Raw genomic sequence first — 23166 nt, forward strand, 5'->3', positions numbered from 1 at the left:
GGTTTTCATACATTATTACTATAGGCCTACATAATTAACTTTGACTTTGCCACTGGCCCATCTAGTGGAAATCGGTCTGCTCTGCCTCCAGGACAAGACTCATCCCAATAAATGTCAATCTACTGCGTGCAGCTGGCAGAGAAGAGTGGGGGCAATTGTTTGAAAGTTGCACGCTTACCAAGAGAGGGCAGACAGAGGAATTTGTTACATATTTGGTATTTCTATCTATCAGAAACCTGTTTGGGTTTGTGATCATGTGTAGAGTGTCTCTCTATTTTCCTCAGCGTGCATTTCTTCACCATTTTTAATGTCTAAACGATCCATATGTCCTTCTGAAATATGAACACAGAAATACTGGACATTATCAACTCTTTATTGTGGTGATGATTTGGAACAATTACAGTCATGGTCTTGAATTGGACTCTCATTGTTCTGGTCTCGGTGTTGGTCTTCAATCGGTCTTGCTTTAGGTGGTTTCTAAGACAACACTGTGCTTCAGCATTTTGGCAGACACCGTGAACGATTTACTTCTCTCACAAAGAGCCCATCTTTTCTAAGGATGGATTCAGAGGAAGGGAGACATACTTTACATTTTTTTGTCCAACTGACGGCTGCAGGGGGCAGAGTATGCTGGGGTGGAGGGCGGCTGACTTTTGGGTTTGACAGACAACCTACAGCTGCTGGTTTTGAGGTCTCTCCAGCAAAACAAGGAGAGAGATCACTCCTAGCAGGGAAGTAGTGTATTCTAACCCCGAGTTGAATACAACATAGGATTTCCTCACTTGACAGTAAATATAAATGGGCATTGTGATACCATTATTTTGTGGAAACTGAAAGGCTAAATGTATACAACAAGGTAAGATGACACAGAGGGCCCAATAAATTGAGTGTCATTTCTACTGTAAATTATTTTTAATTGGAGAATACATTAAAGTACAGAGCTTGAACACAGTTTGATTCCACAGAGACTTTGTTTGTTCCATTGTGCATTTACAGTAAAGCACATCATGATTGTAGCAGCAAAGCTATCTAAAGCAGAGAAAAGCAGCTGTTAGGATATGTCTATTTGTCACAGGCTCACAGTGGGTGTGAGTGAACACATAGGTTGGCGTAGTGTCACTCTCACAGCTTCAGCGTGTCTGCTATGAGTGTCAGACCTGTTCCTGTATTTTGTGTCTGTTTAACGGAGGCAGAGAATGACAAGACAGAATGCAGCATGGCAGAGATGTTGTTGTTTTCAGTTGGTTGTCTGCCTGCTGCTTGGTGCCTGTGTGATTCAGCAGGAGTAACAAGCACTGACTGTATATGTGCCCAGTATAACATAATAGTTGATATACACAGGAGATACCGTAGAAGCTGACCCAGACTCAGTATCAGTCATCCAACTCAATTACAGTTATTTGTTATACAATCGTTCAAAACTGATTCTGGATCAGTTTATAGGAATTTCATCTACTCTGAGGCAGGAGTGTATTGTGGCACAGCACCATAGATAGGTGGGGTGCTGAAGCCATGCAGGGGCAGTTCTTAATTTATTTTTAGGGAGGGTGGTTTCCCATCATCATTACTCACGCTTGAAGGAACCCTCGGAGCGCTTAACCATCCCCCCTGTGCCAAGTAAGGTAAGGGAGGAAACACGTTATCATTCCACACTCATTCTGGTCCGAGGAACTTTCTACGAGACTATTTGTCCACAGATTTTTTATTTGGTTCACCAGAAGACCCACCGTGGCGAGTTTAAATCACACTAACCAACCAATCATCTCCATTCACAGTGCATCATTAAATTAGCCCTATGATACACATGCTCATTCATGCAGACATGATCAAACTGTTCCTCATCATCCACTTCCCTGGCTAAGGAAGAGGAGGAAGAACAAGAGAGGGAGAGAGAGAAGACACCTCAATGGAGGTGTGAGCTGTACCTGTGTATCCTTGGTTACAGTTGCAGACCACCTGTCTGTTGCGGTTGTCCTGGTGACAGGAGGTAGCAAAGTGTCTTCCGCTGTTTGGGCCATCCGGGCAGGGGCAGGGCTGGCATCGGTTACTGTTACCTGTGCCCAGCACCGGGTTGCCGTAGTAACCGTTGGCACACCTTGAAATACAGTAATAGCGCAATTACATTTAATAGTGGTACCTTCATACTTATCCCCAGATTCTCCACTGTCCCCATGGTGAATCCCCACCTGTCACATTTGTCCCCTCCAGTGTTTTCCCTGCAGTTGAGACAGGCTCCGGTCCTCTGGTGGCACTCCTCAGCGTGTCCGTTACATAGGCACTGCTTACAGTTGGGGAAGCCCCAGTGTCCTGCGTGGCAGCCATCGCACCGCTGGCCAAACGCACCCTGGCTGCATGGGCACTGCCCAGTCAGCTGGTCACAGAACCGAGTGACCGCACCTTCCAGACTACACTCACAGGCTAGAGAGAGAGATAGAGAGAACAAGGGAGAGATGTATAGGAAAGGGTAGATGAAGAGAGGCGTGAGGGAGGGGGTCAGTGGGTAATAAAGGCCCCAAGGGATGCCACCAGTAGAGACGGACGGACAGATAGAACAGTCCAATGCACCTCTGCAGAAGAAACTATGTGTGTACCCTACTAGATAACAGCAGGAGTTTGACTCTGTGTGGTTGACTGGGGTTACGACACTCACCTTTACATCCTGCAGGTCCAAAGCCGTACGTCCCAGGACCACAGTGGTCACAGCGCCGTCCAATCACATTGGACCTACAGCGACACTGACCTCCGCGCATGTCACACACTGAGCTGACTGAACCCTGGGGGTCACACTGGCAAGCTGTGAAGAAGAAGGAAGTGATTAAAACATTTTAATTTCATTGCAAATAAGTTCGGTATTTAGGTATCACCAGGCATCTTTGACGACAGCGACTATCTGAACTCCCCTAGTGGATGAGGTTCATTTGTGAACTGTAGGAGAGTTGACATACCCAAAGCTCCATGGTTAATGATGGCTGACATGCTGGTGATGAGTTTGGCACAGACGTCACTGATCTGGGGGCGTGTCACGCTCTTAGCCCCGTCATGGCAGCGGTAGCGCTCGTAGCTCTGTTTCCGGGCGATGGAGGCGGGGTCTCCGCCGATGAACATCTCCAGGGAGGAGTAACGAGGGAGAAGGGAAATCTGGAGAGGAAGGAGGGAGGAGTTTTAGCTAGACTACATAAGAAGAACACAATTAGAAAGAAAGAGAGAGGGAGAGATAAAGAATAGAGAGGGAGAGATAAAGAATAGAGAGGGAGAGAGAAAGAGAGAGAGAGATGTCCAGACAAACATATCCTTTGTTGAGTATTGATACTCACAGAGTCCACTAGAATGTTGGCAGCAGTTGTACCGGGAATGAGAACATTGTTCCGTTCCAGATAGCGACTGAACTCAAAGTGAAGCGTGTAACTAACTCCTCTCTCCAAGCAGATAGATTGAGGCAGCACGACAAACCTGCATCACACACACACAAACACACACACACTAGAGGAAAGTGTAGTGAAATGCTTATCCAGAGTGACTTAGAGAAGCAATTAGGGTTAAGTGCCATGCTCAAGGGCACATCGGCAGATTTTTCACCTATTCAACTCGGAGATTCGAACCAGCAACCTTTAGGTTATTGGTCAAATTCTCTTAACCGCTAGGCGACCTGTATATTCCATAGTGAGGTGTGTGTCTGTGTGTGTCCCTCACCTGGATCCTGCAGGCAGGGAAACCGTGAGCATGTCGTCTGCAGGGATGGTGTTTCCACATGGGCTGCTGGTGGGAATGGGCCCTGGCCGAATGATAGTCACACGGACCTCCTCCAAGTCCCGTGGCATCTAACACAACACACACACCACAATAAAAGTCATATACACACTGTACAGTACACACCCAGAGAATAGAGGTGTGTGTGTGTGTGTGTGTGTGTGTGTGTGTGTGTGTGTGTGTGTGTGTGTGTGTGTGTGTGTGTGTGTGTGTGTGTGTGTGTGTGTGTATGCATGGGTAAATCAAATCAAATTGTATGTGTTTGTGTGTGTGTTCAAACGTGTGCGTGAGTAACTAGGCACTAACTTGCGACTCATAGCGGATGAGGAGGTCGTACTCCATGGAGTAGGGGATGATGTTGATGGAGAAATCCAGGCTGCTGCCCTCTGGGACCTTGGCAAACCCAGTGCCAGTCCAGGTGGTAGGGCGCCCAGGCTGGTGCTCCCTCTGCTCCACACTGCAGCCCTGGATACACACACAAATACATTTTAGTAATTTAGCAGACGCTGTTATCCAAAACGACTTACAGTTAGTGCATTTACCTTATGGTGGCTAGGTGAGACAACCACAAATCATAGACAGAGTAAGTCATTTTTTTATTATTTATAAAGCAGCTATCAGCTAAGTCAGCGTTAGTGCTACTGTGACTGTGAGTATGAATGCTAGTGCTAGTGTTAGTGTTAATGTGAAGGTAACTGTGAGTATGAGTGCTAGTGTTAGTATGAGTGCTAGTGTTAATGTTAGTGCTAGTGTTAATGCTAGTGTTAATGTTAGTGCTAGTGTTAATGCTAGTGTTGATGAGTGTTAGTGCTAGTGTTAATGCTAGTGCTAGTGTTAGTGCTAGTGCTAATGTTAGTGCTAGTGTTAATGTTAGTGCTAATGCTAGTGCTAGTGCTAGTGTTAGTGTTAGTGTTAGTGCTAGTGTTAGTGTTAGTGCTAGTGCTAGTGCTAATGTTAGTGCTAGTGTTAATGTTAGTGCTAGTGCTAGTGTTAGTGCTAGTGCTAGTGTTAGTGTTAGTGCTAGTGTTAATGTTAGTGCTAGTGTTAGTGTTAGTGCTAGTGTTAATGTTAGTGTTAGTGCTAGTGTTAATGTTAGTGCTAGTGTTAGTGTTAATGTTAGTGTTAGTGTTAGTGTTAGTACTAGTGTTAATGTGAGGGTGACTGTGAGTATGAGAGCTAGTGTTAGTGTTAGTGTTAGTGTTAGTGTTAGTGTTAGTGCTCGTGTTAATGTGAGGGTGACTGTGAGTATGAGAGCTAGTGTTAGTGTTAGTGTTAGTGCTAGTGCTAGTGTTAGTGCTCGTGTTAATGTGAGGGTGACTGTGAGTATGAGTGCTAGTGTTAGTGTTAATGTGAGGGTGACTGTGAGTATGAGTGCTAGTGTTAGTGTTAATGTGAGGGTGACTGTGAGTATGAGTGCTAGTGTTAGTGTTAGTGCTAGTGTTAGTACTAGTGTTAATGTGAGGGTGACTGTGAGTATGAGAGCTAGTGCTAGTGTTAGTGTTAGTGCTAGTGCTAGTGTTAGTGTTAGTGTTAATGTGAGGGTGACTGTGAGTATGAGTGCTAGTGTTAGTGTTAATGTGAGGGTGACTGTGAGTATGAGTGCTAGTGCTAGTGTTAATGTGAGGGTGACTGTGAGTATGAGTGCTAGTGTTAGTGTTAATGTGAGGGTGACTGTGAGTATGAGTGCTAGTGCTAGTGTTAGTGCTAGTGTTAGTGCTAGTGTTAATGTGAGGGTGACTGTGAGTATGAGTGCTAGTGCTAGTGTTAGTGTTAATGTGAGGGTGACTGTGACTGTGAGTTTGAGTGTTAGTGCTAGTGTTAATGCTTGTGCAAGAAAGAGAAGGGTGATAATTTCTTTCATTTTTTCACCCAAAGTCAAACATAGACAGTGTAAACAATGTAAATAACAGCCCTGTCTGTTCTGTGCGTAGGGAGCAGCAGTAGTTACCTGTCCCAGCATGGCCAGCTCAGCCTCGTAGATATAGTGGTCCAGAGCCATGAAGAAGTACCCAGACTCCACCTGGGTACATTGACGGCCCACCATATGACTACGACAACGACACTGCCCATTCTCCATTGAGCAGCTGAGGAAGACAGATAAAAGGTCTATTCAGTAATCCTGTAGTTGTACAACATGAATCAAATTCATTGGTAGAGATATACATTAAGAGGACATTTTGTTTTTTATTAATTGTATGTGATGCAGAAACAGATCACAATGTCACTCACTGGTTATCTGTGGCTCCGCCCACATCACAGTCACAGTCTCTACAGCCATTCAGGTCGTGACTCAGTGCCCAGTGTTCTGGCTGTGGGCAGGAGGGAGACAGACAGAGACAGCTGTTAGCACCAGACAGACTGCATTCCCACCTACCAACTGCATCAGCCAGGGTTACTGGATCATACATGTCAGCTGATGGGTTTGGATATGAGTCATAGATGGCGACTCAGATATCTCAACCAGGTGTTCCTAGCTCCAAATACATCCTGTATATCAAAATGACTTACTGTAAATACATCCTGTCTATCAAAATGACTTACTGTAACTACATCCTGTCTATCAAAATGACTTACTGTAAATACATCCTGTCTATCAAAATGACTTACTGTAAATGCATCCTGTCTATCAAAATGACTTACTGTAAATACATCATGTCTATCAAAATGACTTACTGTAAATACATCCTGTCTATCAAAATGACTTACTGTAAATACATCCTGTCTATCAAAATGACTTACTGTAAATACATCCTGTCTATCAAAATGACTTACTGTAAACACATCCTGTCAATCAAAATGACTTACTGTAAACGCATCCTGTCTATCAAAATGACTTACTGTAAATACATCCTGTCTATCAAAATGACTTACTGTAAATACATCCTGTCTATCAAAATGACTTACTGTAACTACATCCTGTCTATCAAAATGACTTACTGTAACTACATCCTGTCTATCAAAATAACTTACTGTAAAAACATCCTGTCTATCAAAATGACTTACTGTAACTACATCCTGTCTATCAAAATGACTTACTGTAAATACATCCTGTCTATCAAAATGTCTTACTGTAAATACATCCTGTCTATCATAATGACTTACTGTAAATACATCCTGTCTATCATAATGACTTACTGTAAATACATCATGTCTATCAAAATTGCATAGTGTATAAGTGCAGGCTGGTAGAGTTTAAGTTATGGGGGAAAATAGTGGTTGTCTGTTCTTGACTGTTCTTGACTTTATGCAGCTTCTGAGAATTCAGGAACCACTCAGTCAGGACCAATGCCTGCTGACCATTTTTAACCTGCTGTAACCCACACCAACCGGAGAGGTCTGACATCCCTGGGCTAAATTTAGACATTCCTGGGTACTGTTACTGGCATGGCAAGGAAGTTAGGTGAGTGACAGGGGGATGTGAATCACTCAGAAACACCTATGAATTCCGGAGGGTGTATGTGAGAAAGAGAGAGAGAGAGAGTGTAAGAATGAGAGAGGAAGAGAAGAGAGAGTGTGAGGGTACGTACGTGTTAAGGTTAGAAGAGGGAGGCTCTCATGAACCCTTACCAGACACTGGCCACAGCTGCGTCCGGTGACCTGGCGCTTGCAGAAACAGTCCCCGCTCACAGGGTCACACTGTGGTCTCTCTGACACCGTACCCCTGGGGTCACACTGGCAGGCTGAGGGGGGAGAGCAGGAGTTATGGGACAGGCTGAGGGGGGAGAGCAGGAGTTATGGGGCAGACTGAAGGGGGAGAGCAGGAGTTATAGGGCAGGCTGAGGGGGGAGAGCAGGAGTTATGGGGCAGACTGAGGGGGGAGAGCAAGAGTGATGGGGCAGACTGAGGGGGGAGAGCAGGAGTTATGGGACAGGCTGAGGGGGGAGAGCAGGAGTTATGGGACAGGGTGAGGGGGGAGAGCAGGAGTTATGGGACAGGCTAAGGGGGGAGAGCAGGAGTTATGGGGCAGACTGAGGGGGGAGAGCAGGAGTTATGGGGCAGGCAAAGGGGGGAGAGCAGGAGTTATGGGACAGGCTGAGGGGGGAGAGCAGGAGTTATGGGACAGGCTGAGGGGGGAGAGCAGGAGTTATGGGGCAGACTGAGGGGGGAGAGCAGGAGTTATGGGGCAGACTGAGGGGGAGAGCAGGAGTTATGGGGCAGACTGAGGGGGAGAGCAGGAGTTATGGGGCAGGCTGAGGGGGGAGAGCAGGAGTTATGGGACAGGCTGAGGGGGGAGAGCAGGAGTTATGGGGCAGACTGAGGGGGGAGAGCAGGAGTTATGGGGCAGACTGGGGGGGAGAGCAGGAGTTATGGGGCAGACTGAGGGGGGAGAGCAGGAGTTATGGGGCAGACTGAAGGGGGAGAGCAGGAGTTTTGGGGCAGACTGAGGGGGAAGAGCAGGAGTTATGGGGCAGACTGGGGGGGGAGAGCAGGAGTTATGGGGCAGACTGAGGGGGGAGAGCAGGAGTTATGGGGCAGACTGAAGGGGGAGAGCAGGAGTTTTGGGGCAGACTGAGGGGGAAGAGCAGGAGTTTTGAGGGCAGACTGAGGGGGGAGAGCAGGAGTTTTGGGGCAGACTGAGGTGGGAGAGCAGGAGTTTTGGGGGCAGACTGAGGGGGGGGAGCAGGAGTTTTGGGGGCAGACTGAGGGGGGAGAGCAGGAGTTTTGGGGGCAGACTGAGGGGGGAGAGCAGGAGTTTTGGGGGCAGACTGAGGGGGGAGAGCAGGAGTTTTGGGGGCAGACTGAGGGGGGAGAACAGGAGTTTTGGGGGCAGACTGAGGGGGGAGAGCAGGAGTTTTGGGGGCAGACTGAGGGGGGAGAGCAGGAGTTTTGGGGGCAGACTGAGGGGGGAGAGCAGGAGTTTTGGGAAACACAGGGGAACAGAAATATCTACAAAATATGATCCATAGGTTTATTCATAGCACTGACGAAACTAAACCTTTTGAACAAAAGATTGCAAAAAAATCTCGAACATAAAGACCACACAAAACGAGGGTAATTTGTACTTCAATAAGTCCAATTTGTTAGACTGAATCATGCCTATACTCCTACTCCTCTCCACTCACTTTGGCAGCCACGGGGATTCTCTGCACTCAGGCCGAAAAAGCCAGACTTGCATTTGTCACAGCGAGGTCCCTCCACATGGTCCTTACAGCGGCACCGCCCAGCGACCATGCCCAGGGATGGCTCATCATGCCCGTCACAGATGCCCCCGTTCAGGGAACCATCAGGATCACAGTCACATGCTTGCAGGAGGAAGACAACAAACATCCTGTTAACGCCAAACTTAAAGCTGGAATCCGTAGCGGTGAAACTGCCACGTCCATTTGCCATATTACAACAACAAAGACGTTACTTCAAAACAATGTCGTATCATTAAATGTGAAGGCTGTTATTTTATCAAATCAATTCTCTATGTGTAATTATTATTACGTGATTAAATTAATAATATAAACTTTAATTAACTAGGAAGTCACGGCACCACAGGAAAAATGTATAGAGTCTATATTTTCCGAATCGATACTTTCATATCTTATGAAAACAGTCGCTTATTAATGAATTACTATTACCTCATCAGTTTTCATTACTGAACGTAGCAAACCCTTGGATATCTGCATGAACCCTAGCCTAAATGATAAATCAGCGATATTACAAATTGGCTCGAACACTACACAGCATAGAGGCAGCGTATTTTATGACCGCCCATAAACAGGACCCACTATAACCTGATCCTTCAGATCATCACAGGAGAGTCATGACATTCCCCCTCTACGAGAGAGAGCATACTGTAACCTGATCTTTCAGATCGTCAGAGGAGAGTCGTGACATTCCCCCTCTACGAGAGAGAGCATACTGTAACCTGATCTTTCAGATCGTCAGAGGAGAGTCATGACATTCCCCCTCTACGAGAGAGAGCATACTGTAGAGAGGACCCACTGTAACCTGATCTTTCAGATTGTCAGAGGAGAGTCATGACATTCCCCCTCTACGAGAGAGAGCATACTGTAGAGAGGACCCAGTGTAACCTGATCCTTCAGATCGTCACAGGAGAGTCATGACAACAACCACCAATGTTTTTTCCCCTCTGACATCATCGCAAGCACAATAGAACAGTAGAATATGTACTATGATGTTTTTGTACCAAGATGCTGGACGCTCCTCTCCTCTTTTTATAAACAAAATAAAAACACTAACAAATGCGCCTGCGGGGCGACCAGTGGCTCCGTTTCACCTGCAGATCTCAGTTTTAATAACCATCACGTACACACGCACACACTTGTACGTACTACCGAGAAAACATGTAAACGCAAAATCTCCTGGACATAAAGTGATAGCAGGGTTTAAAAGAGAAAATAACCTTCACACGTACCTATCATCACTCATACAGAGTCTGATAAAGTAAGAAATACACACACAGTTCCTATGTCCCAGCCCTGAGACGCGATCAGTCGACCCCCTCTACTCACCACTACAGACTCCTGGACCTCTGATGTATTTTATTCCAGACCCCCTCTACTCACCACTACAGACTCCTGGATCTCTGATGTATTTTATTCCAGACCCCCTCTACTCACCACTACAGACTCCTGGATCTCTGATGTATTTTATTCCAGACCCCCTCTACTCACCACTACAGACTCCTGGGTCTCTGATGTATTTTATTCCAGACCCCCTCTACTCACCACTACAGACTCCTGGATCTCTGATGTATTTTATTCCAGACCCCCTCTACAGACTCCTGGATCTCTGATGTATTTTATTCCAGACCCCCTCTACAGACTCCTGGATCTCTGATGTATTTTATTCCAGACCCCCTCTACTCACCACTACAGACTCCTGGATCTCTGATGTATTTTATTCCAGACCCCATCTACAGACTCCTGGATCTCTGATGTATTTTATTCCAGACCCCCTCTACTCACCACTACAGACTCCTGGGTCTCTGATGTATTTTATTCCAGACCCCCTCTACTCACCACTACAGACTCCTGGATCTCTGATGTATTTTATTCCAGACCCCCTCTACTCACCACTACAGACTCCTGGGTCTCTGATGTATTTTATTCCAGACCCCCTCTACTCACCACTACAGACTCCTGGATCTCTGATGTATTTTATTCCAGACCCCCTCTACTCACCACTACAGACTCCTGGGTCTCTGATGTATTTTATTCCAGACCCCCTCTACTCACCACTACAGACTCCTGGGTCTCTGATGTATTTTATTCCAGACCCCCTCTACTCACCACTACAGACTCCTGGGTCTCTGATGTATTTTATTCCAGACCCCCTCTACTCACCACTACAGACTCCTGGGTCTCTGATGTATTTTATTCCAGACCCCCTCTACTCACCACTACAGACTCCTGGATCTCTGATGTATTTTATTCCAGACCCCCTCTACTCACCACTACAGACTCCTGGATCTCTGATGTATTTTATTCCAGACCCCATCTACAGACTCCTGGATCTCTGATGTATTTTATTCCAGACCCCCTCTACTCACCACTACAGACTCCTGGGTCTCTGATGTATTTTATTCCAGACCCCCTCTACTCACCACTACAGACTCCTGGATCTCTGATGTATTTTATTCCAGACCCCCTCTACTCACCACTACAGACTCCTGGGTCTCTGATGTATTTTATTCCAGACCCCCTCTACGCACCACTACAGACTCCTGGATCTCTGATGTATTTTATTCCAGACCCCCTCTACTCACCACTACAGACTCCTGGGTCTCTGATGTATTTTATTCCAGACCCCCTCTACTCACCACTACAGACTCCTGGGTCTCTGATGTATTTTATTCCAGACCCCCTCTACTCACCACTACAGACTCCTGGATCTCTGATGTATTTTATTCCAGACCCCCTCTACTCACCACTACAGACTCCTGGATCTCTGATGTATTTTATTCCAGACCCCCTCTACTCACCTCTACAGACTCCTGGATCTCTGATGTATTTTATTCCAGACCCCCTCTACTCACCACTACAGACTCCTGGATCTCTGATGTATTTTATTCCAGACCCCCTCTACTCACCACTACAGACTCCTGGATCTCTGATGTATTTTATTCCAGACCCCCTCTACTCACCACTACAGACTCCTGGATCTCTGATGTATTTTATTCCAGACCCCCTCTACTCACCACTACAGACTCCTGGGTCTCTGATGTATTTTATTCCAGACCCCCTCTACTCACCACTACAGACTCCTGGATCTCTGATGTATTTTATTCCAGACCCCCTCTACAGACTCCTGGATCTCTGATGTATTTTATTCCAGACCCCCTCTACTCACCACTACAGACTCCTGGATCTCTGATATATTTTATTCCAGACCCCCTCTACAGACTCCTGGGTCTCTGATGTATTTTATTCCAGACCCCCTCTACTCACCACTGCAGACTCCTGGATCTCTGATGTATTTTATTCCAGACCCCCTCTACTCACCACTACAGACTCCTGGATCTCTGATGTATTTTATTCCAGACCCCCTCTACTCACCACTACAGACTCCTGGGTCTCTGATGTATTTTATTCCAGACCCCCTCTACTCACCACTACAGACTCCTGGATCTCTGATGTATTTTATTCCAGACCCCCTCTACAGACTCCTGGATCTCTGATGTATTTTATTCCAGACCCCCTCTACAGACTCCTGGATCTCTGATGTATTTTATTCCAGACCCCCTCTACTCACCACTACAGACTCCTGGATCTCTGATGTATTTTATTCCAGACCCCATCTACAGACTCCTGGATCTCTGATGTATTTTATTCCAGACCCCCTCTACTCACCACTACAGACTCCTGGGTCTCTGATGTATTTTATTCCAGACCCCCTCTACTCACCACTACAGACTCCTGGGTCTCTGATGTATTTTATTCCAGACCCCCTCTACGCACCTCTACAGACTCCTGGGTCTCTGATGTATTTTATTCCAGACCCCCTCTACTCACCACTACAGACTCCTGGGTCTCTGATGTATTTTATTCCAGACCCCCTCTACTCACCACTACAGACTCCTGGGTCTCTGATGTATTTTATTCCAGACCCCCTCTACTCACCACTACAGACTCCTGGATCTCTGATGTATTTTATTCCAGACCCCCTCTACTCACCACTACAGACTCCTGGATCTCTGATGTATTTTATTCCAGACCCCCTCTACTCACCTCTACAGACTCCTGGATCTCTGATGTATTTTATTCCAGACCCCCTCTACTCACCACTACAGACTCCTGGATCTCTGATGTATTTTATTCCAGACCCCCTCTACTCACCACTACAGACTCCTGGATCTCTGATGTATTTTATTCCAGACCCCCTCTACTCACCACTACAGACTCCTGGATCTCTGATGTATTTTATTCCAGACCCCCTCTACTCACCACTACAGACTCCTGGATCTCTGATGTATTTTATTCCAGACCCCCTCTACTCACCACTACAGACTCCTGGATCTCTGATATATTTTATTCCAGACCCCCTCTACAGACTCCTGGGTCTCTGATGTATTTTATTCCAGACCCCCTCTACTCACCACTGCAGACTCCTGGATCTCTGATGTATTTTATTCCAGACCCCCTCTACTCACCACTACAGACTCCTGGATCTCTGATGTATTTTATTCCAGACCCCCTCTACTCACCACTACAGACTCCTGGATCTCTGATGTATTTTATTCCAGACCCCCTCTACTCACCACTACAGACTCCTGGATCTCTGATGTATTTTATTCCAGACCCCCTCTACTCACCACTACAGACTCCTGGATCTCTGATGTATTTTATTCCAGACCCCCTCTACTCACCACTACAGACTCCTGGATCTCTGATGTATTTTATTCCAGACCCCCTCTACGCACCTCTACAGACTCCTGGGTCTCTGATGTATTTTATTCCAGACCCCCTCTACTCACCACTACAGACTCCTGGATCTCTGATGTATTTTATTCCAGACCCCCTCTACAGACTCCTGGATCTCTGATGTATTTTATTCCAGACCCCCTCTACTCACCACTACAGGCTCCTGGATCTCTGATGTATTTTATTCCAGACCCCCTCTACTCACCACTACAGACTCCTGGATCTCTGATGTATTTTATTCCAGACCCCCTCTACTCACCACTACAGACTCCTGGATCTCTGATGTATTTTATTCCAGACCCCCTCTACAGACTCCTGGGTCTCTGATGTATTTTATTCCAGACCCCCTCTACTCACCACTACAGACTCCTGGATCTCTGATGTATTTTATTCCAGACCCCCTCTACTCACCACTACAGACTCCTGGGTCTCTGATGTATTTTATTCCAGACCCCCTTTACTCACCACTACAGACTCCTGGATCTCTGATGTATTTTATTCCAGACCCCCTCTACTCACCACTACAGACTCCTGGGTCTCTGATGTCCCTGCTGGGGTTCAGGTAATAGAAGGGTTTACACATCTCACAGGTGCGTCCCATGGTGTTGTGGAGACAGTCGTCACAGACGCCACCGCTGGCATTGCCTGTGGCCAGGTACACCGCCATGTCAAAGTGACACTGGTTGGAGTGATCATTACAGTTGCATTCTGGGAGAGACAAAAGGACAGATATTAAAACATGAAATTAAGATTTGATTACAATCTCATTCTATTGGATTTTGACTGCTGCTGTGTGATGAGTAACTGATGAGTAGGAGATGAATAAGAAATGTCATGTTTCTTGTTATGGTTATCAAGATTGGAGTCTCATTCCTTTGTTTATGACTTTTGACTGGTGTGCTCATTATAATAATCAGTGATGTGTTGCAGATTAGAAAGGCTTCTTCTCATGGTGTGCTCCACCACCACTCACTCTTGCAGGCGTTGGTGTTGCGTCCCTCAGCCGGTCTCCAGGGCACGTTGTTATGGAAGTCGTCACACAGCTCACAGTTCAGACCCTTGGTGTTGTGCTTACACACACACCTCCCATGGACCTGAGAGACAGAGAGGCTGAATTAGTCCCAGAGAATCCTAAACACACACCTCCCATGGACCTGAGAGACAGAGAGGCTGAATTAGTCCCAGAGAATCCTAAACACACACCTCCCATGGACCTGAGAGACAGATAGGCTGAATTAGTCCCAGAGAATCCTAAACACACACCTCCCATGGACCTGAGAGACAGAGAGGCTGAATTAGTCCCAGAGAATCCTAAACACACCCTCCCATGGACCTGAGAGACAGAGAGGCTGAATTAGTCCCAGAGAATCCTAAACACACCCTCCCATGGACCTGAGAGACAGAGAGGCTGAATTAGTCCCAGAGAATCCTAAACAAACCCTCCCATGGACCTGAGAGACAGAGAAGCTGAATTAGTCCCAGCTAATCCTAAACAAACCCTCCCATGGATCTGAGAGACAGAGAAGCTGAATTAGTCTCAGAGAATCCTAAACAAACCCTCCCATTCTAACTCCCTTTGCATAGTTACCTCAGTTTTCAGACAACAGCAATCTTTATAGGGTAGGTCTTCTTCCATACAACACGGGGGCAGTGCTGTGTTCCTTCATTTACTCACCATGCCCTCCTCATCCTTGATCCCATCGATGGGGGCACACTCGGAGGCGTGGCCATAGCAGAAGCAGTTGCCGCGGATGATCAGCTCGTACATGGCGTAGTAGTACTTCTCCTTGATCTCCACACGGGAGTCCAGCAGGTTGTCACCCAGGGTGTGCAGCTTGGTGAAGTTCACACGCAGGTTAGTGATCTTCAGCTGATCTACACGATGCAGGCAGAGGAGGAGAAGAGAGGAAGGGGGAGGGGCGAGACAGACAGATTAGGAGGTATCCAACAAGCTTTATGAACATCCTAATTCTTATCCTTCAAAGCCAAAGGAAAGGCTCCCGCTAAACCATAAATTATACCATCAATTATAACAGCCCTGAGCGTCAGTTTCTGAGTGTTACAGGCAGTGTTTCAGTGCATGGTTATGGATAAAAAAAGATATATGTTTTATTGTCACATACAGTACACCGGATAAGTACAGTGAAATGTGTTGTGTTACAGGGTTGGCCATAGTAGTACGGCACCCCTGGAACAAATGTAGGTGAAGTGCCTTACTCAAGGGTACATCGACAGATATTTCACCTTTCCTCTCTCTCCTTCTCTCTCCACTTCAACTTAGCGTTTAAACATAAACTAGATGGTAATTTCCCGTGAATAAAAATTGCCGGGACTTGCTTTTTACTCTTTGCAAGTATTTTTTTGTGGTAGTGGAAGAAGTTTAAAATGTTTTATTTAAGCCCAAGAAGTTAATATAGTCAATGTTAAAAGTAGTAAAATAATTGGTCTAATTACGTTGATAGACGACACTATCAACCTTCTTAATTTGGATTGTTGGGCCGTTAGAACACATATTTCATCACAAATAATTACACTCAGACTAGCCAACTACACTTGTATACAGTCTCCTACTAGAATACCACAGTAAGCTGTAAAAATAGAGGACAGAATACAAGGAGACATTGGTGAAGTTTAAAATGAATTTAAAAAAAACGTTATCCCTTACTTCAACCATAATCAAATCTTAATAAAATACCAATACCAAAGAATAAAACTGTTAAAATAAAGTTATGACTAGATAGATAAATAAATGGATAAATAAATGAATGATACAGGCATGGAAGACCTAATGGATGGAGGGATGAAGGGATACAACGAGGTTAAGTTGGACTGATTGGTATGATAAAGGAATGAACTGTATGGTTGAAGGTGTTGATGGTGTCTGTGTCTGTGGGAGGTGGGGGGAATCATTGGGAGTAGCTATTGCTGTTCTCATATCAGATTTGAATATCAGAAAAGTAGACCAAGGTGCCATACCGGTTAAGTTTTTGTTGAGAAAAGTGGTCAAGGTAGCTGTTTAGCGTCAAAAGTCACAATGTTTACTCATTCTCTCATGCTTAGAATTTAAAAGTCCTGAAAAGTTCCATGGCAGTTCATTCAACAGTGGGGAGTTAGCTAAATTAGTTGATGTGGTTCCTAAAACAGCTGTACCTCTTGATTGGTAGTAGATACTTCTGCTATTTGTTCTCCAGAAGGTGGTCAAAACGGCAGTTGTTTGAAAAACTTAAGACGAAAAGTTGTTGACGTGATTACTTAAACAGCTGTATATCGTTAGAAACTGTACAATACATTTCTGTTCCGATTCCAGATTAGAATAGCAGAGAAGAGAACAAAGATGTCATAGCCTCTACATTTTTTGTCTAACTTGTTCGGAAAGTGGTCAAAGTAACTGATTTGTGTCAAAGTTGCATTGTTGCATTTACAGTGGATGGAAGTTGGAAGTAATGATGTCACAACGGGGAGGTTTATAATGTTGAAAGAAGTCACAATATTCACACCTCTAAGCTAAAAAGCTGTGTTTTCAGGCGGCTACCTTCACTATACTCTGACGAAATACATTTTAGTATACTTTGTGTGGCCACTTCCATTACCTCCCTCTATTTGACTACCATACAGTTCAACAGTCACTGTTTCATGAACGAAAGTAAAAGAAGAACAGAGAGAGATTAGTGTAGAGTTACTCTGTTACATTCAACTACACTGAAAACGAGAGAGAGGCGAGAGGGGCAGACTCAAATCCAGTGCTCCTATCAGTGCTCCTATCAGTGCTCCTATCAGTGCTCCTATCAGTGCTCCTATCAGTGCTCCTATCAGTGCTCCTATCAGTGCTCCTATCAGTGCTCCTATCAGTGCTCCTGGCCTATCTGAGCGTATCCTTTCTCACACACAGAAGAGGTCTGTTCTCTGGACCTTGACAGGCAAAACACCACTCCCTTCAATCAGTTCCACAGGATTTTGTGGAACATCAGGCTTTTGCCAGGACCACAACAAGCCATGTCCGACTCTTATGAGTATCAGTCAGGCCACTGCTAAAGTAATTTCATTGTTATTATTAACCAACTAATGTACCTTCTGCACATAGCTCCCCCAACATCACTGACAGGATTACCTCGATCCTCTTTAAGCTATCTTGCTGTGGAGGATCTCTGCATGGGAAGTGCTCAAACTAAACCATAGGCATTCTGTAACTGTATACCACTCCTGACAGTCAGGCTTCATATCGCCCTCCTCTCTCCTCTATGACTTCCTCCTTCCGTGTTGATATTCTGTGGCACGCTAGCAGATCCCACCGTTTCCATTACAGCAGGAACACATCAGGTTTCAGCACTTTAAATCACTGAACGCTCTAAAAATGTGTGTCTCTCTCTCTCTCTCTGTCAAACTGGAGCTAAAGCCGATATCGCCAAAGAGTTACCATAAATATGTACCATAAGGGAGAGCTAATGAGTGACTTAAACTCAAGTTCCCTTAAACAAGTGGAGTGTGCTAGCTACTCATTCAGAGTGTCTCCGTCTGGGCAACGTGGAAACATATCCAGTTAAAGGGTCAGGGTCAACCTGTACCTTGGTTTTATTAAGACTCTTAAGAACAGAACATCCCCTGGCACTACTTAGGAAAGGCTGCTCTTGTTCCTTAGGAAAACAGTGAAGCCATGCCAGTCAAAACATAAGGGACAGCTTGTGTGGGGGAGAGACAGCAGCTGGTTTTTACATTCCGCTACTTTCCCATAGTAGACAAGGCGTCAGACCTCAGATCAGAGAGCAGAGCAGCCCGTCATGGTCCATTATGTTTAGCGATTGTATGAGCATGGCTGATTGATATTAGCATATGGCAGGGTAGCAGTTGCTGTATCATGTAGGCCAGGGTTTTCCAACCCTATTCCTGGAGAGCTACCCTCCTGTAGGTTCACACCAGGGCTCTCCAACCCTGTTCCTGGAGAGCTACCCTCCTGTAGGTTCACACCAGGGCTCTTCAACCCTGTTCCCAGAGAGCTACCCTCCTGTAGGTTCACACCAGGGCTCTCCAACCCTGTTCCTGGAGAGCTACCCTCCTGTAGGTTCACACCAGGGCTCTTCAACCCTGTTCCTGGAGAGCTACCCTCCTGTAGGTTCACACCATGGCTCTTCAACCCTGTTCCTGTAGAGCTACCCTCCTGTAGGTTCACACCATGGCTCTTCAACCCTGTTCCCGGAGAGCCGACTCTCCTGTAGGTTTTCAGTCCAAACCCAGTTGTAACTAACCTGATTCAGCTTATCAACCAGCTAATTATTGGAATCAGGTGCGCTAGAGGAGGGTTGGAGAGAAAACCTACAGGACGGTAGCTCTCCAGAAACAGGGTTGTGAGTTTGACTTTACATGGAGTAAGCGGTTGCCAGTTGTAGTGAATGCTGACGGTCTCTTACTCTGAATGTTGGGGCTGTAGGGGTCCTCAATGCGGATGGCAGGGTCCAAAACTCTGTAGATGGCCTGGAGGAAGACGAGGGACACGACAGGTGTTTGAATGACATCTACATTTATGGATATATTAATATATACTGTATATCCTGTAAGGCTCAGTTGGTAGAGAATGGTGCTTGTAAGGCCAGGATTGTGGGTTCGATTCCTGGGGTCACCTTTTCGCAAAATGTATGCGCCCATGACTAAGTCGCTTTGAATAAAGGCGTCTACTAAATGCCATATATTACAGTATACTTATATTACTATAGAACACTAGTAATAGTGACTCTCTATATGTCACGATTGTCTACTTCTTCCTCCTCCTCAGACGAGGAGAGGCGAGAAGGATCAGAGGACCAATATGCAGCGTGGTAATTTGACATAATGATTTATTAACTGAAGTCAAAGACGAACACGAAAAACACTTGGAAAATTACAAAACAACAAACGAACGTAGACTGACCTAAAACATGTGAACTTACATATAACGAAGAACGCACGAACAGGTACACGACTACAAACAAACGATACAGTCCCGTGTGGTAAATTATACGGACACAGGAGACAACCACCCACAACAAACAATGTGAAACAACCTACCTATATATGGTTCTCAATCAGAGGAAAACGTAAAACACCTGCCTCTGATTGAGAGCCATACAAGGTCAATTAAACCTGACATAGAACAAACACAGACTGCCCACCCAGCTCACGTCCTGACCCACTAAACACAACTATACAAAAGGAAAACAAGGTCAGGAACGTGACACTATATCTATAGCCAATCAGACTCACCTCTCCCTCTGTGGACGGCTCGATGTCAGAGTAGCGGGACTCACAGGTGACATCATCCACCTTGCGCAGGGGACCTTTGGATATCCCGGGGAAGACCGAGGCACAGTCGTAGGCAAAGTAGCGGTACACCTGCCAGTTACGTCCAAAATCTGCCGATCGCTCAATCACCATGGCTGCTGGGCGAAACGTCTGTGTGACAGTAGAGGAATGAGATTAGACACATTTGATGAAGACACAGAGCATTTCCATATGATGCATACATTTAACACAGTTCTAAAGGTTACTACTTTAAGTGTTCCGTGGCGTGTCTCACCTTGAAGGTCATGATTAGATGAGTGAAATGGAATTCTGCCTCGAGGTCCAGTTGAATGAAGACATCAGGCTTTCCTGAAGACAAAACGAGAAAGAGAGAGAGAGAGGGAGAGAGAGAGAGATCGAGAGGGAGAGAGGGAGAGAGGGAGAGGGAGAGAGGTTATGTCAAGCTTTATGGTGTTACTATTAAATATATTTAAGTACATTTATTCAACATGTCATTCATCCTGTCAATCTGTCTGTTACAGGAAATGTAGCGCCATGTTTTCACCACAGTGATAACTGAACTACCAGTCTTAAGGGAACCCCCTGTCTGTCTCTTGGCTTGAGTAATGGCATCTGAACAGGAAAAAAACATTCACGTCTCGGCTGGAGACATGGTCCACCACATGGCTAAGCCCACACACTTCCTGATCACCATCCATCCTGGGGAACCGCTTGAGTTGGGCTGCTAGTTACAATGAATTGGGAGAGAAGGAGTCTTGAGTTCCAGTAGGGGGGAGGGGGGAGGGTTATGCCTTATGCCAAAAGGGTATTCCCCTTCTAGGAGCTGGAACATGTAACTGCTACAACACAGTAAATAACATAATAACCAGAATGCCAAGCGGGTATTCCCCTTCTAACAGCTGGAACATCTAACTGCTACAACACAGTAAATAACATAATAACCAGAATGCCAAGCGGGTATTCCCCTTCTAGGAGCTGGAACATGTAACTGCTACAACACAGTAAATAACATAATAACCAGAATGCCAAGCGGGTATTCCCCTTCTAACAGCTGGAACATCTAACTGCTACAACACAGTAAATAACATAATAACCAGAATGCCAAGCGGGTATTCCCCTTCTAACAGCTGGAACATCTAACTGCTACAACACAGTAAATAACATAATAACCAGAATGCCAAGCGGGTATTCCCCTTCTAACAGCTGGAACATCTAACTGCTACAACACAGTAAATAACATAATAACCAGAATGCCAAGCGGGTATTCCCCTTCTAGGAGCTGGAACATCTAACTGCTACAACACAGTAAATAACATAATAACCAGAGCAAAAAGTCCCATTGCAAATTTCTAACAGCTAATTTGTGGACAGGCCACAACGTAGCTCAAAGGGAATCGTCTGAGAACACCCTAAACACATGGAGCTAAGTGCTTTGAGGAGCTTCTTTCTGATATTCAAATGCAGTCTGAAGTGAGTACAAACAGCAGTAAGACAACGATTAAATCCATAACTCGGCGCATTAAAAAATGAGCGAGATAATGAGAGAGTACAGCTCCATGGGTGGCAGTTCAACATTAACAGCACTAGCTAGCTACCCCTCATGCAGGCAAGGTGTGGTGTGGTGTGGTGTGGTGTGTTGTAGTGTAGTGTAGGGCTCCAGAGTGGCGCAGCGGTCTAAGGCACTACATTGCAGTGCTAGAGGCGTCACTACAGACCATGGTTCGATTCCAGGCTGTATCACAACTGGGCCATGATTGGGAGTCCCATAGGGCGGCGCACAATTGGCCCAGCTTCGTCCGTTTGGCCGGGGTAGGCTGTCATTGTAAATAAGAATATGTCCTTAACTGATTTGCCTAGTTACATAAAACGTGTAGTCAGACATAACTGTGAAAAAAGCAAATAACTCACGGAATTAAGACAGAGAGGGTCTCAGGAATCTTTTGGAGATTCACACAGTCATAGAACATCCTGACATGTACACACAGAGAGGTCAAACTGGATCTAGGCGGTTGGGGCCGTGAGTCTGTGAACCATAACCTGCACTCATTAATGAATGGCTTAATCAGGAAGGAAACAGAGTGAGAGGAAATGAGAGACAGGGAGTACTAGAGACAAGAAGTCAGGATGAAGGAGAGGGAGGGAGGGAGGGAGGGAGGGAGGGAGGGAGGGAGGGAGGGAGGGAAGAGAGAGAGAGGGAGGGAAGGAAAGAAGGAAAGAAAGAGAGAGAGAGAAAGAGAGAGAGGGGAAAAAAGGAGCAAAGAGAAGGTAAGGGAAGAAAAGAGAGAGGAAGAGCTTTAGAGTGGGAGAGGGAACACAACAAATAGTGCTCTGTTTTGGCTAATGGAGAGCAATTAGTAACTGGTCCACTCCACCAACGGAAACAAGCCACTCGCACATCCTTCTAATAGCCTACCGGTACCTGTCCTGCAATGAAAAACCTTGTAGAAGTGGGCCATGCTGCTCTCCAGTCCAGTGGACATAAGGTATCGACCCAACCCAGCCTTCCACTCCAATCCCTTCGTACAAGAGGGGGCCTCATGCGAGGGACACAGGGACTGTTGTCAAGGCGTATAGTACAAGCATCCCACTGTGCTCCATCTCACATACTCTTAAGTTCTGCCAGATCCACCATGGAGACGGGGAGTAAAAATAGTGACTGTTTCCTGTCTCCCACCTCTCAGTGTTCTACACAGAGTACAGGCAGTGCTATAGTGGTCCACAGTAGTCAATCACTCAGACATAGACCTGAAATTTGACTTTTGTCTGCAGTTTGTGAGCTCTGTATTAACAATGATGAAGGATAATTGCTGAACGTTCCTCAAAATCTCATTTTCTGTCCTTCCCTCAATGTACCCTCCTCTCAATCTTTCTCTCCATCTCCCACTATTCATCTGACTCCCTCCCTCCCTCCATCTCCCACTATTCATCTGACTTACTCCCTCCCTCCATCTCCCACTATTCATCTGACTCCCCCATCCTCCCTCCTCTCACTCTTTCTCTCCATCTCCCACTATTCATCTGACTCCCTCCCTCCCTCTCACTCTTTCTCTCCATCTCCCACTATTCATCTGACTCCCCCATCCTCCCTCCTCTCACTCTTTCTCTCCATCTCCCACTATTCATCTGACTCCCTCCCTCCCTCTCACTCTTTCTCTCCATCTCCCACTATTCATCTGACTCCCTCCTCTCACTCTTTATCTCCCACTATTCATCTGATTCCCTCCCTCCCTCCCTCCATCTTCCACTATTCATCTGACTTACTCCCTCCATCTCC

The 23166-nt window shown here is 45.9% G+C and overlaps 1 protein-coding gene across 1 annotated transcript in view; it reads right to left on the bottom strand.

The window, feature by feature from the left end:
* The window catches only part of LOC129861256 (laminin subunit beta-2-like), a 73380-nt gene that overhangs the window by 16436 nt on the left and 33778 nt on the right, over nt 1-23166 (bottom strand). Inside the window, exons 5-21 of the mRNA XM_055932505.1 lie at nt 20167-20240; nt 19854-20042; nt 19025-19088; nt 15298-15497; nt 14596-14716; nt 14142-14330; nt 8811-8990; nt 7315-7427; nt 5977-6056; nt 5696-5831; nt 4054-4212; nt 3691-3818; nt 3315-3450; nt 2946-3138; nt 2651-2794; nt 2187-2418; nt 1926-2095 (exon numbers count right to left, since the gene is read on the bottom strand). Coding sequence (XP_055788480.1) covers nt 1926-2095; nt 2187-2418; nt 2651-2794; nt 2946-3138; nt 3315-3450; nt 3691-3818; nt 4054-4212; nt 5696-5831; nt 5977-6056; nt 7315-7427; nt 8811-8990; nt 14142-14330; nt 14596-14716; nt 15298-15497; nt 19025-19088; nt 19854-20042; nt 20167-20240 — 2508 coding nt within the window. The remainder of the gene's footprint in view (nt 1-1925; nt 2096-2186; nt 2419-2650; nt 2795-2945; nt 3139-3314; nt 3451-3690; nt 3819-4053; nt 4213-5695; nt 5832-5976; nt 6057-7314; nt 7428-8810; nt 8991-14141; nt 14331-14595; nt 14717-15297; nt 15498-19024; nt 19089-19853; nt 20043-20166; nt 20241-23166) is intronic.

Source organism: Salvelinus fontinalis, chromosome 8 (genome assembly GCF_029448725.1).
Source record: "Salvelinus fontinalis isolate EN_2023a chromosome 8, ASM2944872v1, whole genome shotgun sequence".
Taxonomy (NCBI): Eukaryota; Metazoa; Chordata; class Actinopteri; order Salmoniformes; family Salmonidae; genus Salvelinus; species Salvelinus fontinalis.